General features: G+C 37.9%; 5 protein-coding genes across 8 annotated transcripts; 2 read left to right on the top strand and 3 right to left on the bottom strand.

The window, feature by feature from the left end:
* Positions 1-516: 516 nt before the first annotated feature.
* On the bottom strand, positions 517-1,534 carry LOC141824644 (transcription factor MYB1-like). Its single transcript, XM_074711967.1, has 3 exons — positions 1,344-1,534; positions 1,142-1,271; positions 517-1,065 (listed from the first exon to the last, which is right to left on the bottom strand). Exons 1-3 carry the CDS (start codon positions 1,474-1,476, stop codon positions 582-584), a joined length of 747 nt encoding a protein of 248 aa, XP_074568068.1. The 5' UTR covers positions 1,477-1,534; the 3' UTR covers positions 517-581.
* A 2,791-nt stretch (positions 1,535-4,325) lies between these two features.
* On the top strand, positions 4,326-5,004 carry LOC141825766 (uncharacterized). Its single transcript, XM_074713154.1, has one exon. It carries the CDS (start codon positions 4,339-4,341, stop codon positions 4,831-4,833), a length of 495 nt encoding a protein of 164 aa, XP_074569255.1. The 5' UTR covers positions 4,326-4,338; the 3' UTR covers positions 4,834-5,004.
* Positions 5,005-7,503: 2,499 nt separating this feature from the next.
* LOC141825240 (uncharacterized) lies at positions 7,504-9,572 on the top strand. The gene is made up of 7 exons (XM_074712625.1): positions 7,504-7,902; positions 7,989-8,060; positions 8,235-8,302; positions 8,685-8,826; positions 8,918-8,998; positions 9,128-9,238; positions 9,318-9,572. The coding sequence occupies exons 1-7, from the start codon at positions 7,711-7,713 to the stop codon at positions 9,390-9,392; spliced, it is 741 nt and encodes a 246-aa protein (XP_074568726.1). The 5' UTR covers positions 7,504-7,710; the 3' UTR covers positions 9,393-9,572.
* A 76-nt stretch (positions 9,573-9,648) lies between these two features.
* LOC141825239 (uncharacterized) lies at positions 9,649-12,670 on the bottom strand. The gene is made up of 2 exons (XM_074712624.1): positions 10,591-12,670; positions 9,649-9,796 (listed from the first exon to the last, which is right to left on the bottom strand). Exon 1 carries the CDS (start codon positions 12,668-12,670, stop codon positions 10,688-10,690), a length of 1,983 nt encoding a protein of 660 aa, XP_074568725.1. The 3' UTR covers positions 9,649-9,796; positions 10,591-10,687.
* Positions 12,671-13,772: 1,102 nt separating this feature from the next.
* LOC141824959 (uncharacterized) lies at positions 13,773-25,102 on the bottom strand. Of its 4 annotated transcripts, none has more exons than XM_074712306.1 (11): positions 24,912-25,102; positions 24,617-24,759; positions 23,947-24,064; positions 23,557-23,653; positions 22,738-22,844; positions 20,515-20,634; positions 20,131-20,284; positions 19,380-19,440; positions 18,909-19,273; positions 14,704-16,354; positions 13,773-14,158 (listed from the first exon to the last, which is right to left on the bottom strand). In XM_074712306.1, exons 2-11 carry the CDS (start codon positions 24,742-24,744, stop codon positions 13,900-13,902), a joined length of 3,060 nt encoding a protein of 1,019 aa, XP_074568407.1. In that variant the 5' UTR covers positions 24,745-24,759; positions 24,912-25,102; the 3' UTR covers positions 13,773-13,899. The 4 variants fall into 4 exon arrangements, with proteins under 4 accessions (XP_074568407.1, XP_074568406.1, XP_074568408.1 ...); XM_074712305.1 differs by having other exon boundaries at positions 20,515-20,637; XM_074712307.1 differs by lacking the exons at positions 24,617-24,759; positions 24,912-25,102 and having other exon boundaries at positions 20,515-20,637; positions 23,961-24,021.
* Between the last annotated feature and the right edge of the window lie 111 nt (positions 25,103-25,213).

The following is a 25,213-nucleotide window of genomic DNA, read 5'->3' on the forward strand; positions in this document are numbered from 1 at the left end:
GAGAAGTGCTACCTAATTTGGCGAATGAAAGACTATTTCGATTGAACACGCATGGTGATTTAATATGAAAAAGGATAATCTAATGATGACCTCCATCTGATGACCAAATCAAATGGCGACGAAGGTAAGAACAAAGTCTCACAAATTCAGGACAACATTAGCTTATACCTCGGCCTGCTCATTCTTGGAACATAGATTGACGATCATGAAGTCTCCCAAAAGCAGACGAAATGCCCAGTCTTATCCTTGGGGCATCTGTAAAGAACCCTCGAGAAGCTCCATCAAGATGATCGAACGCTCCGTAGAGATGAGGGGACGAAGGATCTCGCACAGGGGCTTGTAGAAAGCACTAATTAGGAAGCAAGCTGTCACAATTTTACGATAAGATGTTGCAAATTATGATACCACCAATTAAACTTTGTGATTTAAACTCTGTTAATTATCATGAATTGGTTGAAATATTTGATCCCTTACGCACGCATTGAACAAGGAATAATTGAGATATGCCATCTGACATGGGGTCAAAATGATCATGTAAAAGTTTTCTTCACCAATAAAAGACAAGTCAATGCGTAGCTAGCTCAACCAGCTGCACGATCCTGTGCGAGCTCTCCAGCCATCATCATGTTCCAGTCACTGTCGACATGATCATCTTCTGGGAACATGCCACTATTGTCATCGATGCAATATCGGAACAAACTATCATCATGAAAATCCAACATGAATCCTTCCATGTCAAAGTCTTCCATGAAACTGGACGGATCGACATCTTGATCAGGGAGCAATGGGCACGAAGGTCGCTCATCATTGTAACTAAGCTTAGAGCTAGAGTAGTTGTCATTCGCCAAATTATACACCTTGGTGCACCTTACGGCCTTGGTTCGAATCACATAACTCGGCTGCTCGTTCACCGGATCCAATTTGTCAACCTCCTTATCTTCCTTCGAGTTTGAGCATCTTCTGGGGCATAGCCGAGGCATCGTTTTCTTGCTTAAATTTGTGTTCCAGTAGTTCTTGATTTCATTGTCTGTTCGCCCAGGCAACCTACCCGCAATCAGCGACCATCTACGTACGTACGCAATCAAATATATATACATATCAGATCGTATATATAGGAATTAATTATATACAAAGAAGCTACCGGTTTCCAAGGAGTGCGTGGAGCTTAACGATGAGGTTCTCTTCGTCTTCTGTGATGTTACCTCTCTTGATGTCTGGCCTCAAGTAATTTAACCACCGGAGCCTGCAACTCTTGCCACACCGACTCAACCCTGAAAACAAAACAATTACACATGCTTAACTATCAGTTAAGTTCTGCATATTGCAAACACATGATCGATCACCTGCGTTTTGGGGGAGATCTCTCCATTTGCCTTCGCCATGCGCTTTAATGTAGTCGGTGAGAATCTTGTCTTCCCGAGAAGACCATGCTCCTCTATTGAGCCCCTCTTTCGAGCAACAAGGCCTCCTCCCCATCTTTGTTCCTGCTTCACTAATTAATTTCTCGTCCTATTCATCGAACAGATCATGATACATATATAGATCTTACACGACAAGTATATGTATTACTCGGCCACCCACACCAGCTAGCTATATATAAGCAACAAGTATATGCCATGCCTGCATGCGATCGAACTGTCGGTAGATTAATTAATTTATGTGGCTTACAAAATGTAATAATACTGGGAATACATGATTGAGAGAGAAAAAATAAGCAAGAGTACGTCCTTATACATATATACCTCAGTGTTCTTACAAAAGTGTTAGGTTTAGATCCTTTAATTTCTGCTAGCTATTGGCCTGCAGTTGAACGGAAGATAGGGGCATGCAGTTTCTGTTAATTAGAAGTTAGTGTATGTCAACATACATGATGTATCTAAATTTCAAAGAGTTCAAAACCATTATTGTTAGGAGGTTGGGGCCTGAAAGGGGCAAGGTTTGTACTGTTGTGCACTTCCTGATCACGCATAGTATGATTGATCTGGACTTGCATTGAAGACTGAACGGTTAATTAAGAAGTTTGTGTCTGTATCTGTATATACACAAGAAAATGCAGCCATAGCTGATGAGGAACGTTTACCATGCATCCTTAAAGTCACTTTCTAGCAATTATATATGCATGCATTTTGTATCCAACTTTCCACAACTCTCCTTCCATCGTAGCAAACCTTCCAACTAAATCTCTTGCACACTGTGTTTCAGGATTCTAGTGGGGATACTTCGTATTGCATCGAGCGAGTATTTGATTTAGAATATACTCTCGGGTGGTAGATTTGCCACAAAAGAGTATTTGATTTAGAATAAATATAATTCTAAAGGAATAATTGCCCTAAGTTTAATATACATAATTAATATTTTTTAAGAAAAAAAGTACATATTTTACTGAATAATTATATTCTTTATTTTTGTCTTATTTGTGTGTTTGTATTATTCCATGGAGATGAAGATGTTGGTGCAAGGATGCTTCCAAATGGTTAGATTAATATATAACATAATATTTTTAATGCATTTAATAAAGAGTTTAAATTAGACTTGACCTACATGTGTGCGAATGTTTTATAGAATAATGGGCATAGCTAGGAGCTTGAAGATCTTAATTAGTGACTTGACGTGGTTGAGTTATTTTAGTTTCGTTGGATAACTCAACATGGTCAAGTTGGTTGGATAAAGATCCATGATGAAGTAAACTTGGAGGTGAAATTAAGGATGACATGGAACGAATTTGTTCTTAAGCTAGCTTTCATTTATATCCTTAGGAAGAGTAAGAATCATATTATTTGAATGAAATTCCATTAGTTAGAAGTTGTAGAGGCTTGCTTCATTCATTTCCTTTTGCAAAGGGCTAGAACTAGTAGAGTAATATTAAAGGTTGACGTGGTTGAGTTATTTTAGTTTCGTTGGATAACTCAACATGGTCAAGTTGGTTGGATAAAGATCCATGATGAAGTAAACTTGGAGGTGAAATTAAGGATGACATGGAGCGAATTTGTTCTTAAGCTAGCTTTCATTTATATCCTTAGGAAGAGTAAGAATTATATTATTTGAATGAAATTCCATTAGTTAGAAGTTGTAGAGGCTTGCTTCATTCATTTCCTTTTGCAAAGGGCTAGAACTAGTAGAGTAATATTAAAGGTTCTGATCATTTGCATTGAAACTTAATTAAAGAAGACTAATTAAGGAGCTCGATAAAAGTCGGATACAAAAGTGAGTGATATATAATGGATGCCAATGATAAAGCAGTCGTAGGAAACCCATTTCAACCTTATTCTAACATGTCATAAAGTATGTTGAGGCAAGAAAGCAATGTTCCTTTCTTCTATTGGATATATTTTGACAAGTGTGAAATGTTCAACTAACCACTTAATGTGCTTCTTAAGGCTAAAACATATCACCACTAGCATATTTCCCTTCAAGAAAAAATAAAAAATGTCTACATTGAAACTCACCTAGAAAAAAATTTAATAGTTTGCTATAAAATAATCTCATATGTAAGAGTTAGGGATATAAATTTATAGTTAATGAGAACCCTAAAAGGATGCTAATCATGATTGAGTAATAGCAAACCTTCTATGATATCTCGCTATCATATCTATGAAGTATGTCCTCTAAAAGCGGCAGAAAAGAAATAAAAAAGAAAAATCATTACATTTAGCCATACCACAACTTACACAGAAAACATTGAATATTCTTATTGTAAGTGGGTGATACAGGAAGAAGCCATTGACAAAACCGTGAGGTACCCCAAATGAAGTGCAGAAAGTCGAAGCTTGCTTTAAATTTTGGGGTTCCTTGCTGACATTGTCGCCAAACCTTTCCAGTCAGCACCACCAACCGATCGACTTCACCAATTAATCATTAACTGAATGATGTGGCACCTCCTTTGCGTAGTGTCCCTGCATCTACACTTAGATAGCTTAGCGTGCAAGTTTCAAGTGTTCACGTGTGAAGCGTACGTGGGAGTTGTCACCGCTTAATTCCACACGTGCCACGCCCTACAGCCCCTCTCTCCGCATCGATGCCACACGTGCCACGCCCTCCTCCGAGCCGCCCCCTAATCCAACCCACCTCGGCCGAAGCACAAAGCTAAATCCGGGCTCGATCACAGCGCACATGTGTCAAACGTCATCCCGCGTCTCCGTCGGCACGCGCCACATGCATTGCCACAAAAAAGGTACAGAAAAAAACGATTTGCAAAGTTTTTGGGGGCTAAATGAAACTTTCCTATGGAATATTGAAATGTTCACAAATAAACCCAAAGTTCACCGTATTATATATCAGCCACCCTCCGAAGAGGGACGGGATGCTCCACCGCTAGTCTTCTCTCCGTCTCCGTCCGCGATGGCGGTTTCCGCTGCGTCGGTCTCCCTCCTCCTCCTGCTTCTAGTTACTGTCTCTTCGCCGTTGGCGATCTCGGCGAGCAGGGTCGTGGTCAGGGACGGCACCTCCTGCACAATGTGCGCCTCCTGCGACAATCCCTGCCAACCCATCGCCTCCCCGCCTCCGCCCTCGCCGCCGCCTCCTTCGCCGACCACATCCGAGTGCCCTCCTCCGCCGTCTGCCACCCCAGGCACCTTCTACTACTACTCCCCTCCGCCGCCTTCCGCCGGCGGCGGCGGCAATGACGGCTACTACTACTCCCCGCCGACCAACGTCTACTACAACGCGCCGCCGCCGCCCAACCCGTTCTTGCCGTACTTCCCGTTTTACTATTACAATCCTCCCCCTCCCTCCGACTACTCTTCGGCCACTGCCGCCTCCGCTCGGGAGCTCTACTTTTCTTCCATTCTCCCCTCCTCACTATCAGTACTGCTACTCTTCTCCTTCCTCTTGTAGGAGAAACCTGATCTTTGTCTACTCCCATGCAGAGAAGCAGCAGAAGCGCGCAGGGTCTTATGATTCTCAATTTCAGTTACATTTAGTACTCAATTGTTATTGGAATAATTATGGATCGATAAAATGTAAGATGATCAAACGTATATGCTTTGCAGAATTGACAATATATATTAATTTCTCGTGATTTGTAAATTTTCCTGCATGTTTCACATTACATTGTGGGGGCAAACTACAGTCAATTCGATCGATATGCATCGAAGAGATTGGGTTGTTCTTGTTCAGATTTGGTGGGCGGCTGCGCATGCATCACATGGGGGCGTTTCATGGAGAATGAATGATAACCGAAAGAGCAATTATTGCACCCCTCTTCCTCTTTGTACAACTAGTTAAATTAATTTTAGCCAAGGGATCCGAGCAAGTCCTTAATTTCCGCTGTATCTGTTTGGCTGGGCAGAGTAGCTGAATTCCAGGTTGTGTGTACCCGAAACTGATTAGTTTACTGAAATATATGCTAGCTGACTTTAAGAAAAAGACACGAGTTGATCATCAACATCGATCTCTGTTAAAGATCAAGAGCTGGATTCAGCCTGAAGAATAGGATAGGCATTAATTAGTACTCGCCATCGGTATGCGAGTGCAATAACATATAGGTAACGTAAGTTAATGATCCTGATGAGTGACTCGATAGCTTCGTTGCTAAAAGCTTAAAGCTAAAGAAGAAGAGATGAAAGGAAGGAAAGTAAGAGGCCCCCGCCAGGCTCAATGGGCGGTGCAAAAGTAATGGGCGCAGCATCTCAGGAAATTAAATGGCAATGGAAACAGAAAGCAAGCTTTTTGCCCACAGTCCACTCCAGATGACACACACTCGTGTCCTCAAGCTGTCCATGAATTAATTAACATTATTAATGCTAGCTTGCCCCTATACTATATATTAGAGTTACTCAAAAGAAGAAAATAGTAAAAGGAAAGTATAAATTGTATCCTCGATGTATATCAAATATATATATATATATATATATATATATATATAAAAGAAAGTATAAATTGTAATCTCTATATATAATATATAATATATATATAGATAGAAGGATAAAAAAGAAAAGTACGTAGTCGTCTATCTTCAAAATTAACAAGCAAAAACTTAAAACTTAAATTATTAAAAATAAAATCAAAATTTGCCATATAGAATTCATCGTCTCTCATGCTTTTATTTTATTTTACCATATAAAATAAAAAATAAAAAGATGTAAAAATCGTTAATATAGAATGGCAAAGACAATAATAGTTGATGAATTGAAAGCGAATCAATCAATTTTTCAAGTTCGACATTTAATATCATTATTATTACTTTAAGGTTTTAATAAATAATATTTATATTTTCTATAAAAAATGCAAATTAAACATAAGAAAAGAAGTTTAATGGAGTGAATATATATTATCAGGCGTAGAAACAATTGTCAATTGTGAAATATTTCTTTTGTAATATGTGCATATTAATTCTACCTCTGTTTAATTTTTCCATTTGTTGGAAAATCTTTCTTTTTTTTTCTTCTTTTATTGCCGGCACGAGGTGGAATTTTATAATAAGAAAAATGTGGCATATTGACTAAGACGATAGATATATATTCCACGTCACATGGTCGGCGACTGGATTTGTGTCGAATCCAGCCGGTTTGCGTTTTGAATCGTTCAAGATTAAGGAATTGTTAATTAATAGGACAGGATTAATTAGGGGACTTTTTCAAACTAATTATTTGATTAATTAATTAATTAACCGAACCGTCCAGGCATAAAGTCGCGATCGAGTTCAACGTCGTGGTAGACATGCGATTGCAAACCGCAAATGGCAGCCATTTAACGCCCCAAAACCAACCAAATTATTTTATTTTGTCCTAATTAGCTGATATATATATATTAATATAATTTTTTAAGACGAAAATTGATAGGATAGGCTTGCATGTAGAATTAAATATGAAACTTAGAAAACCGAGGTATAACAAATTTAGATTTTAAAAAAAAACATTTGGCACTTAACATTGTATTTTTGTAATATTACATTTTAAGACTCAAATTTAGACGTGATATTTGGTGTCAATTAAAAAAAAATCAATATAATTTCACCTAACTTTACTTATTATACGTGAGGATGATGTAATAATGAGTCATATTTCGTTTGTTCCTTAATTTTTAATCACTCGGATTGACTTTGTTAGGATTTAAATTTGATTTTAGATTCTATTTCTATCTTATTGGCGCTCCTCTTCGTCCAAATAATCTTTAAAACATGTAAACATTTTTAATGTATATGGTACATATATCTTAAACAATTGCATCTAAAATAGGGTACATTAATTAATGCATGTTCTCCCACTTATCTAAGGCTTTATAATTTTCTAAACTATCCAAAATCTATTTAGAAATTTTCAATTTGTAGCTAGCACTCAACAATTAATTAATTGAGAAATTAATATTGATTATCCAACCACTTACCAAAAAGTATACTAATTAATTTATTGAATTTATCAAAGGTATAGATAGCTTTTAAGTCTAATAGTTGTTAACCCTCACTCAGCGACTATGATCAAATGTCTATTAATGGGATCAAAACATCTCTTTCTCTCTGCGTATCCTGGAAGGGGAGGGGAACAATTCAACTAGGAACATTTCAATTTCAACTTTGGTGGTCAGACCCTCAACTGTTTATCAATCCAAGTTCCAACCGTAGACCAACAACACGAGACTCTCTTCTTCCTCCTCTATCTATCTATCTATCTATCTACTCACTTGCCGATTTCCCATCCTTATTTATATCTTCAAGCACCAAGAACAGGTTACCGATTTAATTTACTGAAAAAAAAGGGAGAAGGAACAAGAGGGATGGAGTTCGAAGAGCGAGGAGAGATCGGATTACTGATAGATGATCATGATCATCTTCATCAACAGGATTCCGTTTGCTCTCCTGCTGCCGCCGCTGCTGTTTCCGTGTGCCTCTGCAGGATTTGCCATGAGGAAGAGGAAGAGCGGTCGACCACCATGGAATCCCCCTGCGCTTGCTCTGGCACGCTCAAGGTCAGGCCTTTCCTTCCCTTCTCGTCTTCTCGCGCGATCGCGATGGCGGTTTGTGCGTAAAGGTCTGATCTTGCGTTCGATTCCAGTTTGCTCACAGGGAATGCATTCAGAGATGGTGCGATGAGAAGGGAAGCGTTGTTTGCGAGATTTGCCTTCAGGTTAGTAGGCCTCCTGCTCGATCGCTGAGCACAATTTCTAGTTCGATCGATATGATTTCCTCTCACATGTGCTGGGATTGGATTCTCGTTATTATTGTCTTCGTTTTTTGGGCTGCGTCTGGTAGAGCTGAGATTAATGGATTAATAAACAGATTAATAAGATGTTTTCTGCAGAAATTTGAACCCGGATACACCACCATCGCTCGGAAGAAGGCCTTGGTGGATGTGGAAGTGACGATCAGGTAACAAATTGTTTTTCTTTACGTTGTTTCTTTTTCAGTGCTACATTTATTGGGCTCTCTCCCCCCTCGTGTCCTGTTCCATTGGAGCCGACTGCTGAGCTTTGCGTGTTTGAATTTGAAGTCTTTGCTTTATTGTGTTGTGGGTGGCCTACTCTACTGGCCCATGCCTCTGCGACTCTTCTTCTTCTTCTATTTGTGTTTGCATCCTTCTCCCATGTTCCAACCGACTCCTGCTTTCAATTATGGATGGATGGATATAGTGGGGCCCAAAAAATAATGAGCAGATTCTTTGTTGAGATTTGCATCATGCATATGCACAGTAGTAATTTCTTTCATATGGTTATTAGTTAGTTAATTAAGCAGCTGCGTTCATTCTTGGCAGAGGAAGCTTGGAAGTTCCCAGGATCAATTATGACCCTCAGAACCCAGAGTTTGTTTCCGATGACAATACAGATTCTGATTATGCTGAGTGCTCGCCGGCAGCCAGCCTTCGCGTGTCGTACTTCCGATCGGTCCCTCTCATTGTATGTTAGACGAGTCACATTCTATTAGAAAGAAATTAAAAGGTTTAGTCGGATTAGCCTTGTTGTAACTAATGATTTGATTCGTTTTCAGTTGATTGCCATCTTGTTGGTTAGAAACCTCGTTGGTATAATGACGGCTGGGGAGGATCGTTATGCATTCACCATTCTCACTGTAAGTACCAAAACTAAGCTGAGCATTGAGTATGCACATTTATCTATCGGACAAAATCTAAAAACCTGAATTATTAATGAATGAATAAATAAATAAATGTAACCAAGAATAAAATATAATATGCCACAGGTGTTCCTACTGAGAGCCAGTGGAATCCTTCTGCCACTCTACTTGGTGACGCGGTTCATTGCAGCATTTAAGGAAGCAGAAGAAGAATATCACCTGCAGCAGCAGCTTCATGTAAAGTTTTGTTTTTTGTCTTGCTTGCTTTCTTCAAGTTTTTATTGTAATTCATAATCCTTTTTTTCCTATCTAACAGATGGAGGAAATTTTCTCTACGCAGAGAGAAGGTTTGGATGAGCACTACGAGCACAGAATTCAAATACGTTTGTGACTACATATTTGTATCATTCTTAATTTCCTGATCTTTCTTCAGTCTCTCTGACATCTTGTTCCTGTTAAGACAGTGCTGAGGCAGAGTTTTCATTTCACAGTATATTTGTAAATTTCACTTGTATTGAGGTACTGATGGCCATACCTAATGAAACAGCTCCACCGTTTCTTCTTTTTTTTTCTCTCAGCTTAAAAGTAAAAGACAAAAGGAAAGAAATAAAGGCAAGGCATCAAATGTTCAAACCTATACTGGTTGTACAGAATGCAATGCCCAAACCTGTAAATTTTATACTGTAAAACATTCTGAAGATTACTTTGTCATATAGAACGACCGACTCATTATGCTGAGAGATCTTACATTGTCGTAGATGTGATTCAGTATGAGCGTGTATTCATAGCCAAAAACTGAAAACAAAACAAATGTCATCAGATCAAATTAAATCAAGAGATTTTAATTTATTGAGTTGTAACATTAACAACATGTAATGATAATATGTTTGTAACACTATAAAGTCTCAGTTTCGAGATATTAAAACTTCTTTACTGGAGATCTATTATTTCATTTCCATTTTATGAAATTAAAATGATACTTGAGAGCTAAAATACATAAGGTCCATCATACAAATACTATACCGTTACCGATACATTCAAGTCAGCCCAACAGAAGTTAATATATTAGCCCTGTCATTAAATGAAACCGTCTTTAACTAGTTTGTTATTTAAAAAAAAAAGAATAAAAATTAGAAAACAAAACACAAACAATAGTTAAGAAGAGCTCTGCAACAGATAATAGTTCACCTAAGTGAAAGCGTGAAATAGTGATAAAATTTCCAGATATATTTTCATTACGTGAAACTATGGAAGATGCATATGCATAGATTCGTCAAAATTAGAGCCAAACAAGGGCAATAAATTATCAATTAGCATAATCATTATATGAGAAAAAAATACATGAGTCTCAGTTAAGACACATAATAGTTTGAAATGCATCCTTGAGAAACAGCTGAGACTATTAATATGTAATGCAAAGAGTATGTTTATAACTCCAAACCAGTTTCATCAATGCATACAATCTATGAAGGAGACAGAAGAAATGAAGATACTAACGATCACACACAGAAAATGTCAGGTATCAGCAGTTACTAAATTTCCAAATCATGTGCAAACACATAATAGAAGTAGCACCTGGAATCACATACCAGAAGAAGAAACTCAGCTATGTTACATCACCATCTTCCAAGTAGCCTTAGTTAAGGTTTCTCTTAGTTTAAGTATGCTTGTCTCGATCAGCCAGTCTTAGAAAAGACGTCTTCCAGTCTGATTGGGTACTCGCCTGTTGACTCTCTTCTTCATTCTCTCTGCCCAACCATGGAAAACATTGGAGACCTTAAACTTCCCAGAGAAATTCATCTTCTGTGCCAAATCATATAGTATATCAGGCTTTCCTATCCTAGAAAAATCAGCCGCGAACTTATTGTAGTCTATCTGAGGAGCTTGCATTCCTTTGCTTATCATCTCTTCCAAGTATTTGCGTGCTTCTTCTGGCCTTCCGTGGCGTATATGGCCTCCAATAAAGACAGTATAAGAATTTATATCTGGGCAAATACCCTTATGTCCCATCTCTTCCCACGCAGCACAACCCATCTGATAATTATTTCCATGGAAGTAAGATTTCATAAGCATATTATATGTGTGAATTGTGGGCTCAAAGCCCTTTTTAATCATTTCCTTGTAGATCCTAACAGCATCATCCGGCATGTTTCTGTTTGTCATGAGTTTAATCAAGGCATTGTATGTCCGACCATCCGGTGGGCATCCTTTCTCAGTCATCTCACTCAGCAGCGCAGAAACTTTATCCATTTGCCGATCATTTCCGAACCCCACAATCAAGCAAGTGTAGGTTGCAACATCCGGGGCACATCCTGCATCCAACATTTCCTGGAAACAATTGACTGCAAGATCCATCTTCCCAGCCTTGCAGAGGTCTTGTATCACGATTGTGTATGTCCTAGCATTTGGAACTGGGCCCTTAGCTTTCATGAGTTCGAGAAGCTTGATTGCATCTGATTTCCTGTGTCCCAAAATCAAGCCATCGATCATTGTATTATATACAACAACATCTGGCTTGAACCCCATATCCAACATCTCATTCCAGACTCTACTAGCCTCCGTGAGATTCTTCAACTTGCACCACCCTGAGAGGAGAAAGGTATAGGTCCGGAGGTCAGGTGGGTACTGATCTTTCATCTTGTCAAAGAGTGCTTGAGCTTCCTTCCCGAGCTTTGCTTTTGCTAAAGCTTCGATCAAGCAGTTGAATGTCTCTTGTCCAGCGTTAAAGTTGAATTTTTTCATCAGCTGAAAAATGGCCAATGATTTCTTTATCTGACGAGAGGCTGAGAAACCAATAATCGCAATCTTGAAAGCGTCCATATTTAAGAATTCCTCCCTGCCCATTTCTTCCAGAAACTCCATCATCGTCTCAAACTGTCTCGTCTTACTGAGAACGCTAAGCATCTTCGTGTAAGTCTCAGAGTCATGGGAGAAACCCGGGCGCCCATGGGCCCAACGGAAGAACCGGTAAGCTGGCTTGTGGGCATGTCGGAAGCGTTGGAGGACGTTAACCACGAGAGAGGAGCTGAGGTCGACCATGGAACTATCAAGCACAGCCTCCATGCTCCGATCAGAGAGCAAGAGGTCGTCAATCACTTTACAAACGCGCTCTACCTCCTTCGCGTCGGCTGGACGCGAGGGGACCTCGCCGCCAGAATCCGCATCCGAATCGGAGTCGGAAGACGAGGCGCAGAAGAATCGAGATACGGCGTTCGGGTGGAAGGGTGGCACTTGTCCCCGAGGATGATGCGGGCGAGCGTGGGTCGGAAGAGACCACGGCGGAAGAGGCGAAACTTGACAGCGAGAACGATGAAAGCCACGAGGAGGAGTAAGATGCGGACGACGAGACAGGGGCAGAGGAGGAATACATACCGGTCGTTGCTCATGTAGTCGTCGTTGTCCTCCACTCCGACCTTCGCTTCCCTGAATCGGATCCGAAGTGCATGGATCGGGGGGGAGGGCGCCATGGAAGATGGTTGCGGCGACAAACGAGGAGGAGAAGCGGTAAAGGTAAGGGCGAAGCTGGGCTTCGTTCAAGAGCAGAGCCAGTCGTCGGCCATCAACGGCGGATTTGCTAGGGCTCGGGGAAGAAGGCAGTGCGGCAGAAGTCCCGGACTTCCAGAAGGGACACGAGGAATGATGAAGGCGAATCGCGAAAAATGTTTTCATCTGGAACGTCCAATGGATTCCTCCTGTCCTGTTCGCGAGCTTAGCTATTTGTATTTGGAAAATAAAACAAAAGGGCATTCCTAAGTTTTAAAATTAAAAGGAGCTCCCTTTTATTTTTATTTTTCATTGCCAAGCTGCTCTTCTTCTAAAGGTTCTCTTCGTCATTCGATCATCTCCTCTAGATTATCTTCTTTATTCCCAAGTCTTCTAAAAGTTTGTTTTTTTTCTTTTGAAAAAAAAAGGTTGCTAGAGCATTTGTCTTTGAAATAATAGTCTCCTTTTGGTGGTAAAACAACTCATCCATTACCACAAAAATTTTTATTTGTCCTCCAAACATGATTGAATTGATTATTATGAAATAAATTTATTACAATGGATAATCTTGATGAAATCGAAATAATACTCTCCCCATAGTAAAATGTAAATTTTCAATTTACCTCATATATAATCATGAATCAATCATATGAAATCATTAGATAGCGAATTTTATTTTTTATTACAGAGATACAAGACTATTAAAGATCTATATAGTACAAGATAATTTATAAAATAATTTATTTTTTCTGTACAAAACAACTGTAAAATAAATTTTAAATTAGTTTACAATTAAATTTAAAAAGATTATAAACTTTTTGTTTATAGTAACAAAAACGTAAAAGTACAACTTTTTTTGGGTCGAACATAATACCTGCAAAATACTAGTAACAATGCAAATATTTTCTTTACTAATATTAGTAAATTAAATAAGTTATTTTAAATATCTTCTTTAATGTATTGATGATACTCTCACATTGGCCACAGCCATACTTAATTGAAAATAAATAAAATAAACCTTGTTTAATGTTTCATACAGCATCAGTAACTAGTTACTGAGAAGCTTTCAAAGGCGCGTCCACATGTTCCGTAAATCTCGAGTCAATCATATTCTTCAAATAAACTAATAACGGCCTACAATAACCATAATGTAGTTGTAGAGGATCAAAGCGTACAAGGAATGTGCAACCTATAATAGAGCATATATAATATCACAACAACTCATTCTTCCGGATAAGAAAATTTTATCGACAAAACAAAAATTCTCGAAATTTTTGGTTAATCATACTTGGACAAATAACCTGCTTGAATTTAAAAAATACCGGGAATAGAACTGCAACAGTGAGTCTTCAAGATGCTGCAAGAGAAGCCTTGTCGAACTTGTAACACGAGCAATTCAAAAACAAGTTATAACACTATAATGACGTCCTAGTTTCCTGTATTGAAGTAGATGCAGATGATGCCTCGGCTATTAGCAGAACAGGCTGTCTAGCCTGCAAGCATGCACCTATATCAAATGGGTGCAACAATGCCCCATCAAACAATAAATTAACACCCGGCAGGACAACTTCTCGACTGTTGTCCTCGTCAGATTCATGTTTTGTTCCACCAGAAGATGTTGACTCTTCGAATGGTTGTCCACCAGCTTCATAAATAGAACCAAGTGCGTAAGATCTGCAGGCAGACAAACTTCAAAAGAGTTAGACAGAATCAAGGCTAAACAAGGAAAACACAAAACAAATTTGCAACAAATAGTCAGTCTACATAACTAAGTTTTTACAGAAACAATTAGATATCAGAAATAAATGATGCCAAACTATGATAGTTAATGCAAAACTCATTATGTGATCCTTCATAAGACCACAGTCAGGTATCATGATCATCAGCATAAAAAGAAAGAGAAGATCAGATAGTTTACAACATAAGGTGCTAGGATAAAATTAAGATATTTTATTATCTTTAGAGACTTCAAATTTATGATAAAAAAATATAAGTGAGATTTCTATAATTGTGTTCATAAAGTTTCGAGGGGAAAAAAGATAATAGAAATTAAAAGGAGAGTTGAAAAAGATTTAAGAAAATTGAGAATTTTGATAGATTTTTAATTGCCACATTCTGGAAAATAAAAACTAAATTGCAGGTTCAAATGGAAAACAATAACGCTTATAAATCCCATTCAATAGTTATAAAATAGAATGCAAACCATATTGTTGAATTACCTGAGCATGTTCCCATCAAAGCTAAGAATCTCTGTTCGACACCGTTGCCGATTTACAAGTTTGAGCCTCTGATGTTCACTAGAGACTCCAGAAATTGGCGTTGAAGGGTCCAAATGTGGGCTCCATCTTCCACTTGCATAGCTGATCAAATGACGAGGTGATTCCCGAACCTGATCAATACGGTAAAACAGCTTTGCTGTTGGGCCTGTTGCTTGGTATTCAGAGCAAAGCTCACGCAATCTTTTTCTTAGACTTTGCATTGCATCATGGTGTTCACTAAGCCAGTCTGTTTGCAGTAAATGTGATGAGAATATCCTTTCACAAATTCTGCCACATAATTTGGGATTAAACAAAGGAATTCCAAATTCCAAGCTTAAAGGAACCCATTCATACTTTTCATCATCTGATGAAAACATCTCTGACTGTGTCACCTTCCTCAATCTTAGAAGGCGAATATAACCAACTGTTAATAATTCTATTTTGGTAGAGAGCTCCTTTAACAATGTATTTAAGTTAGCAATACCTTCTGGGTCTAGTCCCATGTCTGATCCAACAGGTTGAACTGATCCATCAAAATTCTTAAGTGGTAATGCAATATCCACGGTCACCATTCTTCCTGAATTATCAAGATCATATCTACTGAGAGGTTGTACCAGCACAGCCGAATGCTTAAGGATTGAGTTTAAGCAATGTAATAATACATTTCCATTAACCAAATTCCCTTCAAACTTGCCTCCGAGGCCTCCGACTGTAGAACCATCCCAAGACCATATTAGTGCCTTCTCACAACCGGCTAATGGGGCAGGAAGCAATCGCAAACACTGTCCTTTCATCAACACAACTGAGATAGGTCCATTTTCCACTATAGTATACAAAACTAGTTTCACCCATGGTGTCATTGAAGAATATGAGGGTGGACCGAAGTGGAATGGACCTGAAGGTCCTGGTAAAACTGATGAAGCAGGAAGTGGAATCATCGACACAATAATATCATAATCCCTGAGAAACAGACGATCCAATGTTGCTGGTGCAAGAGAAGCCAAGCTTTCACAACGAAGAATATCAACACGGTACTTCCTTTTTCTTTTTTGAACAATCTTTTCATTTTCTGGACCATCTAAAGATGGAATCTTTTGATCCCAAGGTGAATAATTTTCCTGTCTGGATGTGTTATCTTTAGCTGAAGTTTCTGAATATGATAGAAGATGAACATTTGCACCATCACATTCCTCAGAAGAATCAGTCTGGTGAATATTAGTGTGACTGTGTGTTGAAGAATCAACACTATGATATGGCTTTGCTTCACTTGTATCTGAAATCTCAATTTCAGACATAAGTGAACTTGTGGCATCGTAATTCTGTATACCAGTTTGATTAATTGCTCTCTCATTCTTGTCACCGTCATGTACTCCACCAGACTGATGGAGTCGTGTATCATTGATTGTTCTCTCATTCTTGTCATCTTCAGCTACTCCACCAGAATGAAGACACTCAAGGACACAACGAAGGCTGTAAGCATGATTTGCAAATTCCTGTAATTCACCCTCAAATTTTTTCCCTTCTAATGTAGAAAGATCCTTGCAGAGTTCAGCAATGCTAGAATCACCAAGTTTTCCTGCTTCATAGAGCGTTACAGCATGAGACTTCAAACCTGCAAGCAATAGATAAGGGATTAGTGCAACTAACTAATAAATATTAAGAAACTCCTACCTGTGTAATCAAAGCAGTAGGAGCTCCAAGACAAAACTCTCTTGTTCCTAAATGGTTATTGAGTGAATCAAGATGTTTAATTATATGAAATTATTTTTTTAAGAAAAAAGTACAACTCAACATCATCACTACAAACCTACCACTGCATATGAGAAATGATTATGACAATGACATACTGGCTTCAAGAGAGCAAGGGCACAAATGAATATTCAAAAATCTAGTAGCATGTCCAACACCAGTTTGCATAAACAACTACTAATGTCTATGGAAATTTATCGACAAGACCTTACAGTAGGCATTTGTTTTCCAAGAAATCACTGTATGTGCCACCTAAGAATGCAATGTTTAAAGGTGATGACATATTGGAGTGAGATTGTTAAAGAAATTGTCCCACATGGACTAGTGTTTTATGTGTTGTGTGGCTTGACTACAAACAAGGTGTAGCATAGCATGAACTATGTTTTGATTAATAATTTTCCTTTCGCTTCAACTTGATTCTATAGTAGATCTCTTCACAAGTTGTGGCTGCCAGGTTTTCTTTCCACCATTTGCCACACACCCTCAAAGTTGTTGCCACCATATACTAGTCTGTTCCCCTTGACCCCTTCCTCTCTTTTCTTTTTAGGCCTGCCTTCCCATTCACTGACCGGATTCTACATTTGCCGCCATTGAACCACCTACCACCTTTCTCCACCTCTCACTTTTCTTCTGTCTAACAGGCCATCTTACATGGGAGGAAGAACACATCACAATCCCTCTCTCATTCTTAAAATCTATAATCTCTCATTTTCTTTATTTCTATTTGGGTTGAGTTGAGCTTTGGTGGATAATTGTAGGTACCCAATCTATTTAATTGGTTATTAATAGCCATTTCCAGATTTTGTTAGTAATTGGGTATGGGTAGGGCAATAGATACACATGACAAGCATCGAATAGGATAGGAGGGATAGGTTGGATATTACGTACCTTATGTTGAAGAATCTTTGTTCAACCATTGTGATTGGGTTCAATCATGTGATTTTAATTTTTGACAAGTCAATTGGTTTTGACTTATGACCTTGTCTTGAGTTTGAAGGACGAGCATGAAGCAATTTGAGCTTCCATCTTGGTGAAAATGTCAAACTTGAAGTCTACCTGAAGACATGAGTGAATTGTACTGGGTTTATGGACAGATTCCTATACAAATAGTACTAGACATCTAGATAGTAGTTTTACCTAAAAGGCTTTTTCACGGAGCCATTTGACATCAAACAATGTATTTAAATCAACTTTCTTACTATTGAGAACTACTTGTGCCCTATTTAGGGAGTTCTACATTGTTGTTTGAGACTCAAACAGATACAATGCTAAGCCTTAAAGGTATTTGTTTAGGAACCTTAGAGATCTCTTTTGGATGTTTCAGGTTGTTTGGGTGATCAACGGTTTTTGGTTGGTCAACCAAAAACAAAACCCAAGCCTCTAGTTGAGTGTCAGGTTTAAGCGACTTAACTTTATCTTAGGCGACCAAAGTTTACCGGTTGTTGAAAGTTGGCCAGCCAAACTTTTGATTCAATTGACAAAACTGAGCTCTGTAGAGACCTTGGTAATGAAGTTTTAGGCAACTCATTTTGTTTTGAACGACCACATTTTACTCTATATTCAAGGTTGGTCAATTGAAACCTTAAGTTAGTCTATAAAAACTAATTTGCTTTTTGGCTCCAATTTTGGACGTTGGTTGATCGCAAGTTTCTAATTGATCAACCAAGACATTGCTACATGCAACCTTTCTTTGAGTGACCAAAATTTAAATATTGACTCACAATGGAGATTTTTCAAATTAACTTGACCAAACTTTTATAGTCAACCATGACAGTGAATATCCATTAAGACCATATTGACAATCATATTGGGATAGTCACGACAATAAATGCCCATTTAGACCACATTTACACACATATTGGGACAATGTTTTTTGTATCAAATGGTTTTCCATTACCAGAGAGAACCACTAAAACACTCTTGCTCTCATTTGGATTTCAGCATTGTGGAAAAAGCTCTCACCATCCCAAGGTCAAAATCCTGAGATTCGTTAAACTCTCGCTCAGAAAGTCTAATCTCATCCTGTTTTCTATTCTAAAGGGGTTATTAATTTGTTATCTCTCTGCACTTGTTTGATATCCCTTTGAGAGAGTGTTGACTTCTAGGAATTGAGTATAACTTTGCTTGCTCATATTGAGCAAATCTAAAAGGTGTCCTAGTTCATTGCCTTGTAGAGGTTTTATCCTCATGATTTCTCATCATAGTTAATCCTCAAACTGTCGAAATTTTACTCTTGTGTCTCAATTTAAAAAATTGGCCTTGTAGAGGTTTTATCCTCATGATTTCTCATAATAGTTCATCCTCAAACTGTTGAAATTTTACTCTTGTGACTCAATTTTACTCTGTTCAATTTAGCAATAGAACTTACATAGAAAAAGATGTGTGAGAATACCAATGAGAAAAAAAATGGAGCAAACCTGGTGAAACAGAACCCATCATCAAGTAGGAAGTTATATTGGCATCAACAACAAAAGCAACATGAGCAGTGCCAGAAATTGTTCTATCTTTCTCGGCTACCGAACCATGATTCTGCTGACCAGATTTTTCTGAGTTAATGCTAACATTAGAACCTTCCTCATCATCACTTAGTATATTGTTAGCCAAACCATGAATGCTCGAATCATGAAGGGCAGATTCTGGATCCAAAAGCTTTATAGCCCAACCCAATCGGCAAGCAAATGATGCAGCTGCCTGCAGCCGAGAAAGGTCAGCCTGCAGAGTAGCTGCCAATTCAGCAACAGTAGCATTCTCACTTGAGACAACAAAAACTGCATACAACAACCTGCAGCAAAATTTCATATGCGACTAAAGATACCTGATGAGGAACAATGTTAAAACTAAAATTCATAACATTGGCTTAACAATCTCTTCTGCTCAAAATATCTTACTCTTCAATTGGATCCTCATAGGATTGTTCCCTGTTTGAAACAAACCCTTCAAGCCTGGAAACTGAATAAGTAGACATTAGTCATGTGAAGAAGATATGAAAGGACTTTAAGAAAGAACTATGAGGAAAGAAAATCACAGTTTTCTATAATATAACATTAAGAACTAATTAGTAACTACAGAAGTGAGTGCACAGAAGCGAGGCATAGTACAGCACCGCCAATTATTTGAATACCCTGCTGTGGTACTGTTGCAGTCAGGTGAAGGTAAAGCTGACATGTAAGGATAGGAGGCAGCAATTGTCTGAGGGGAAAACACTTGTTTCACTACCAAGTCAAAGTGGAAAGAGAAATAATATTGTTTATTAAAGATAAATTATGACAGCCACACCTTATATTGTTCAATGAAAAGTCAATGAGGGACTATTATTCTAACAAACTGCATACGCTTAAATTTATCAAGTGGTATAGTTTTAATATATCCACAGCATCAGTCATACATAACATGAAGTCGATAGTGAAACATTGCAAATGCAAAGCAAAATGTAAATGATCTAGTGGATAAATGACTAATTGAAAGAAACATTTATGTAACAAAGTGTCAATTGGGCATGGACAAGACATTCTATACACCACAGTCCAAACTGATGCCAACTAGGTTAGAAAAGGGTGAGGATACATCGCGCGCCATCATTTTGTAACCATAATGAGTATTTAGCCAAATTAATTTGAACAGTGCCTAATGTGAACATACCTTTGAACCGATCATCGGGATAAACTGGTATATCAAAATATATCAATCCCCTTCTGTAAAGACCTCTTACAATGTCAGGATCAAAAAGAACAAAGGAATTTGCTTCCTCCTTGCAGACCTTGTCTATGGTTGCTGTTTCTTCTTCGGTGAGTTTCTATAGAGGAAAACCAATTTACTAAAAACCACTCAAGCAATTGGCTAGTACAGCATTATCAAGAAAGAATCTCCACTGAATCAATAATGAATAGTCAATATCTTTAAGCTAGATGCATGAAGCAAAATTTGGGCAACTCATATGCTCAGAATGACAAATGAAAGTATATGCAGGCACACCAACTATCATATTTCCACTATTTATCAACAAAGGTGGCCAAGGAAACAGACCTTGAATTCTTCCAGTGTGAAGTTAACAAGGCAAACTCCCCACCATGGCTCAACTGGAAAATCCACAGGCTGTGTGGGGAGCAATTCCTTAGCAATTGACTTGTTCAGCTTCCACATAATCTTCTAGAAACATCCAAGAAAACATACCAGTCAGGGGTCAATGCAATAACAAAGTCCAGCAGCAGCTAAACACTATCTGAAGAAAAAATGGAACAAGAGAAAAAGAAACAAACAAATATCATGAGATTACAAAAAACAAATATCATTCGAAATTCTCTGGAACTGTTGGATCGAAAAGTAGGAAAGTATAATATGAAGTAAAGCCAACGTAAAAGGAGACTAAATGTTACTATGAAGAACCAGACAAAGAAGGTTTGCCCAACCAACTTGGATACTTATAAGTATAGAAGACAGAAGTTGACGGGTCATGAATTATGCTTCAAGCATTTAGTAAAAGGTGAGCTAGCGTCTTCATAGATTCAATGCTTGGTGAACATGCAGTGTGGACTGTGGATAGAGTTGGGGGTGAGGACAAACTCTGGGAATTCAGAGTCGGATCTGAATGGTAGAGTTGTAGAGGATAGCATTGATGTTTCATAGGAGTAAACAGAGAGGGGTGGGTGCTGGATGAGAGAGAAAATAAATCATAGATATAGGATTTTGCAGCAGCATGGTAGAGGTAGGGTGGTCGCATCATTATCAAATCAACCTTGCAGCTTGTCATCAAAGGGATTGAGAAGAAAACCCTAACACTGAAAAAGAAATTTGCTCCAATACCAAGTTAAGAGGGATAAAATACTATATTGTTATTGTATAAGGAGGATCATTACACAATATATATTGAATAACTAAATACCCAATGCGGGATAAAACCTATCAACATATAATTATAATTCTAACCATTCTAAAGATTAATTCTAACATAGCCAACACTGGAGTTTCCTGCTTCCGCATATTATGGTAATTAAAGATATCTTTAGATCTCCCACACTAATATGTAGTATGTTGAAATAGGTATTCCACAAAAGATTACAATTGATTCAAACAAACACGACTTCATAAAGGTGGTCTGAGTATTGGATCGGTCTGATGGCATCTAGTGCTTGATCGATAGTAATAAAAAATGTATTCCCAGCATTAAATGCTAACAACATGAAGTTGGAAATATTAACCTAGGTAACCATCATCAAGAAAGGAATTGTCCTAGTTTTCTGTCCAAAATATTTGGATTGGCAATATGACTCACCTATGTACTTAAGTGAACATAAACAAGAACATTTCCTTGTTAAAATTCTATTGTCATCAAGAAAATGGTTTGTGCCGAGCAAATAAAAAAAAGTCATTTGTAAGAGCATGAACCTTTTCTCCTTTAGTCCTTTTGTTCTTCAGATGGCCACCTTCGATACTATTACAAAATGGATGGATTTTATGCACAAATAAAATGGGGATCATGTTTATACCTTCGAAGCCCCCATGTATATGATGGAAGACAAATGAAGAAAGGCAAGTTGTTGAGTTTTTAGTGTTTAAGAAAGTATTATAAGAAATTAATACTTCTCTAAAGTTTTATGAAAATTGCCAAAAATATAGAGTCCACTAGAGAAATACCAAAAGATAGACTTTCACCATTAGATTCTTGGAATGAAGATGACAGGTAAGAAGGTGAATGGTGGAAATGATCAGGCGTAGGTTAAGCAGATAGAATTAGGAAGAAAATGATGAGGCAAGAGATGGAAAAAATTACTTGGATAGGAGTTTTTATGAGGAGAAAAAATCACCCTCACTTGGACAACAGCGTCAATTTGTTAACTTTTTCTACAGAGATATTGATCTAATCTCATACCACAAAATGTAGGTGAAGTGAGAATGCAGTTGTCAATGATTGCATAATGTTAAGGTCCTATAAAACCAAAGAAACCTCCCATATAGACTATATCTATGCAAAATGTATATGGCTACACACAATAATCTACTAATAATTAACGTATGTACACTAATGATAACTTAGAAAAATGCCACCCATTAATTTTGCATCATCCACACAACCTTAGCACATTAATTGAGTTAACCACATGTACACATTAATTGATGAAAAAGGCAATCACACAGGATTACATAAAGCAAAATACATGAGACCTAATATACATCGAAAAACAAACCAAGTCAACAAATTAAAGAAATGGCAAACCCTTTCCATGCACACATGATAAGGAATTAATGGACCTTCGATCTGCACTTGTTCATAATATCAATGTATTCATTTCGTCCAATTCCTGTAAGCCTCAGAGCATCTGCAGCACTGAAATTTGGGATGCTGTCATAAGGTTGCTCTGCGAATTATTTGGAAAATTAGATATGCATAAAGTTCTTCTGTGACCATAAAGGCATGTGCAAATTATTTCTTGTGTAACACTCATACATAAGAAAGGAAAGATCAAAAAGGGAGAAGACAAGAATGCTGCAACTAACAAAGATTACAAGGTGTAATAAACGCGAAACACTTGTGTACCATCCATGCCAATAAAATAGAAGAAACTACCAAGTTCTTCAACAAAACAAACATTGAGGTACCCACTTTAATGTCAAATTCTGCACAGAAATCCACATAGAAATGGGCTTGTTTGGATGTTTTTTCTACATAATCAATAGTAAGAAGTCAATGTAAAACCAAGCATAATAGTAACTACCAGCTACATGATAATGCAGAGCCCAGCACTTGAGGTCTTTAATTTAAACTTTGATAGCTAGCATAATTACACATATAAATTGATTGTTTTTCAGCTAGAAACATCAATGAAGTTTATATCCCATTTGTACAAAGAATCCAGAATGCTTCAGGAATATAAGTACATGTAAATTAAGACGCAAGTCCTCTGGTCTTACTTTTCATCCATCACTACGTTTTAGCAAGACTCTATTTCACATTCTTATGTTCATAAGGCAAGGAAATCCCTAGAGATAAATAAAAAAGGCTACTCGAAGGTGAGAGTTGAAAATATAGAGAGGAACTAGATGTCGGAGTTAAGAGAAATGGAGAATTACCATTCTTCAAAACTTCAAAGATCATGTCACAGTAATATCTGAATGGTGACACTCTCATTACACGGCAAACATATTCCGCAAGATGGTAGGGAAATAACTGAAATGGCAATATGTCAATTCATAATGCTAAAGAATAACTGAAGAATCAGAAAAACAACTGAAACCAAGAGTAAAATGTTCATCCAGCTACTATAAATAATCAGGTTTTGAAAATTTTAGAAATCTGTAAAATACCATGGCAAAATTAAAGAAAAACATGAAGTGAAAAAAAGGTGCAAGTAGAGATGCAAAGAGCTACATACCAACATCCCCTACACATTAGAATATCTATGAACCATGGAGAAAGATGGGTATATCATACAAAAAAAATAATTAGTTTCCAGGACATACAGCTAGATTCTTACGCAGATAGCGCATCATCTCTTCATAATATTCTCCTTCTTTGCAGACTTTGCGTGCAAAGCAATGATTCCACTGTAGACGTTTTTTGATGCAGTGGTCTATGATCCTGTGCCCATAATGAAATTTAGGTATCCACTACATATCTACTCCATGTAATTTATAGCTGAAAGAATCACAGTCAATAAGAAACATCAATAGTTGTATCCGACAAGCTCTAAACCACAAATTTGTTGGATGATAAACAAGAAAAGTGTACATTTTTTGGTTTAGGAAAAATGACAGTTTGGATGGAAAAGATATTAAGGAGAGCTCCAGAGAATTTTTAGTTATAAGATAAAATCATGCTTTTGAGACTGGGTAACATGAAATCACACCCCACAAAAATTTGATGTTTTTTATGAAGAATGCAAATAAAGCATACAACTGAAACTTAGAAGCTTTACAAAAAAGGATCATGCAAAATGCTCTGTATTCAAAAGCAAGAACCAGAAGCGTAATATTATTCAGGGACGTGAAGACAAAAACCAACATGCAAAACCAAATGTTTGGGTTTCACGAGGGCCAGCATTTGACTGAGCTCCATGCAAGAAACTATAAATACGCTACTATGCTCGATCTGACAAGGCAGTTCAAATACACGAAGAATCAGAAGTGGAACCTTCTGTGCCACTCTTCTTTCGAAGTCAGCACCGCCTGAAGTCTCTTCGGCAAGTTTTCCCATGGGCTTTCGTCCCTTATCGCCTTCAGAAGGAGCTGCTCCTCAATTGTCGCTGGAATATGCTGCATCTCCTAAGCCAACCACTGCACAGGTAAAATGGAAAAGAACCTCATCTGCATCGATTATTCAGCAATAAATTACAGAAGCGAGCTGCCACGATCTTTCTCGAATCACCAAGAAAATCCTAGCACAAATCATGAGATGTGAGATCGAGTTAGGGTTTTGCAAACAACACCTAGACAGAAAAGCAGCGGAGACAGATCAGCGCCGGCACTGAGATCTGCGATCCAAGTTGTCCTGGTCGATCGGATTTGATGCGAGCAGGAAGGGGGTGATGATGATTGTGAAGCAGGGATGGCGAGCGGAGACGAAGACTCGATCAGAGACAAAGTCAAACTCGAATGCACCCAATTACTAATCTCCGATTATTACTTCAGTGCCAAACACCGTTTACAGATATTTTTTAAAAAAAATGTTTATAGCAGGTTCTTATAATATTCAGATCGGCCAGTTGAATAACAAAAATAAAATGAGAAT

Source organism: Curcuma longa, chromosome 3, assembly GCF_044706935.1.
Source record: "Curcuma longa cultivar G26 ecotype Majalengka, Jawa Barat chromosome 3, ITB_CL_G26_1.1, whole genome shotgun sequence".
NCBI lineage: Eukaryota > Viridiplantae > Streptophyta > Magnoliopsida > Zingiberales > Zingiberaceae > Curcuma > Curcuma longa.

What these genes read in the sequence shown, in the direction of transcription:
- LOC141824644 (XM_074711967.1), bottom strand. Translation starts at nt 1,476, where the DNA reads ATGGGGAGGAGGCCTTGTTGCTCGAAAGAGGGGCTCAATAGAGGAGCA. An exon ending in AGATCTCCCCCAAAACGCAG is followed by an intron (nt 1,272 to 1,343) that starts GTGATCGATCAT and finishes TTTTGTTTTCAG; the next exon opens with GGTTGAGTCGGTGTGGCAAG. An exon ending in CACGCACTCCTTGGAAACCG is followed by an intron (nt 1,066 to 1,141) that starts GTAGCTTCTTTG and finishes GTACGTACGTAG; the next exon opens with ATGGTCGCTGATTGCGGGTA.
- LOC141825766 (XM_074713154.1), top strand. Translation starts at nt 4,339, where the DNA reads ATGGCGGTTTCCGCTGCGTCGGTCTCCCTCCTCCTCCTGCTTCTAGTT.
- LOC141825240 (XM_074712625.1), top strand. Translation starts at nt 7,711, where the DNA reads ATGGAGTTCGAAGAGCGAGGAGAGATCGGATTACTGATAGATGATCAT. An exon ending in TCCGATCGGTCCCTCTCATT is followed by an intron (nt 8,827 to 8,917) that starts GTATGTTAGACG and finishes ATTCGTTTTCAG; the next exon opens with TTGATTGCCATCTTGTTGGT. An exon ending in ACCTGCAGCAGCAGCTTCAT is followed by an intron (nt 9,239 to 9,317) that starts GTAAAGTTTTGT and finishes CCTATCTAACAG; the next exon opens with ATGGAGGAAATTTTCTCTAC.
- LOC141825239 (XM_074712624.1), bottom strand. Translation starts at nt 12,670, where the DNA reads ATGAAAACATTTTTCGCGATTCGCCTTCATCATTCCTCGTGTCCCTTC.
- LOC141824959 (XM_074712305.1), bottom strand. Translation starts at nt 24,744, where the DNA reads ATGCAGCATATTCCAGCGACAATTGAGGAGCAGCTCCTTCTGAAGGCG. An exon ending in TATGAGGATCCAATTGAAGA is followed by an intron (nt 19,274 to 19,379) that starts GTAAGATATTTT and finishes ATTTTGCTGCAG; the next exon opens with GTTGTTGTATGCAGTTTTTG. An exon ending in TTTGATGGGAACATGCTCAG is followed by an intron (nt 14,159 to 14,703) that starts GTAATTCAACAA and finishes GTCTGCCTGCAG; the next exon opens with ATCTTACGCACTTGGTTCTA.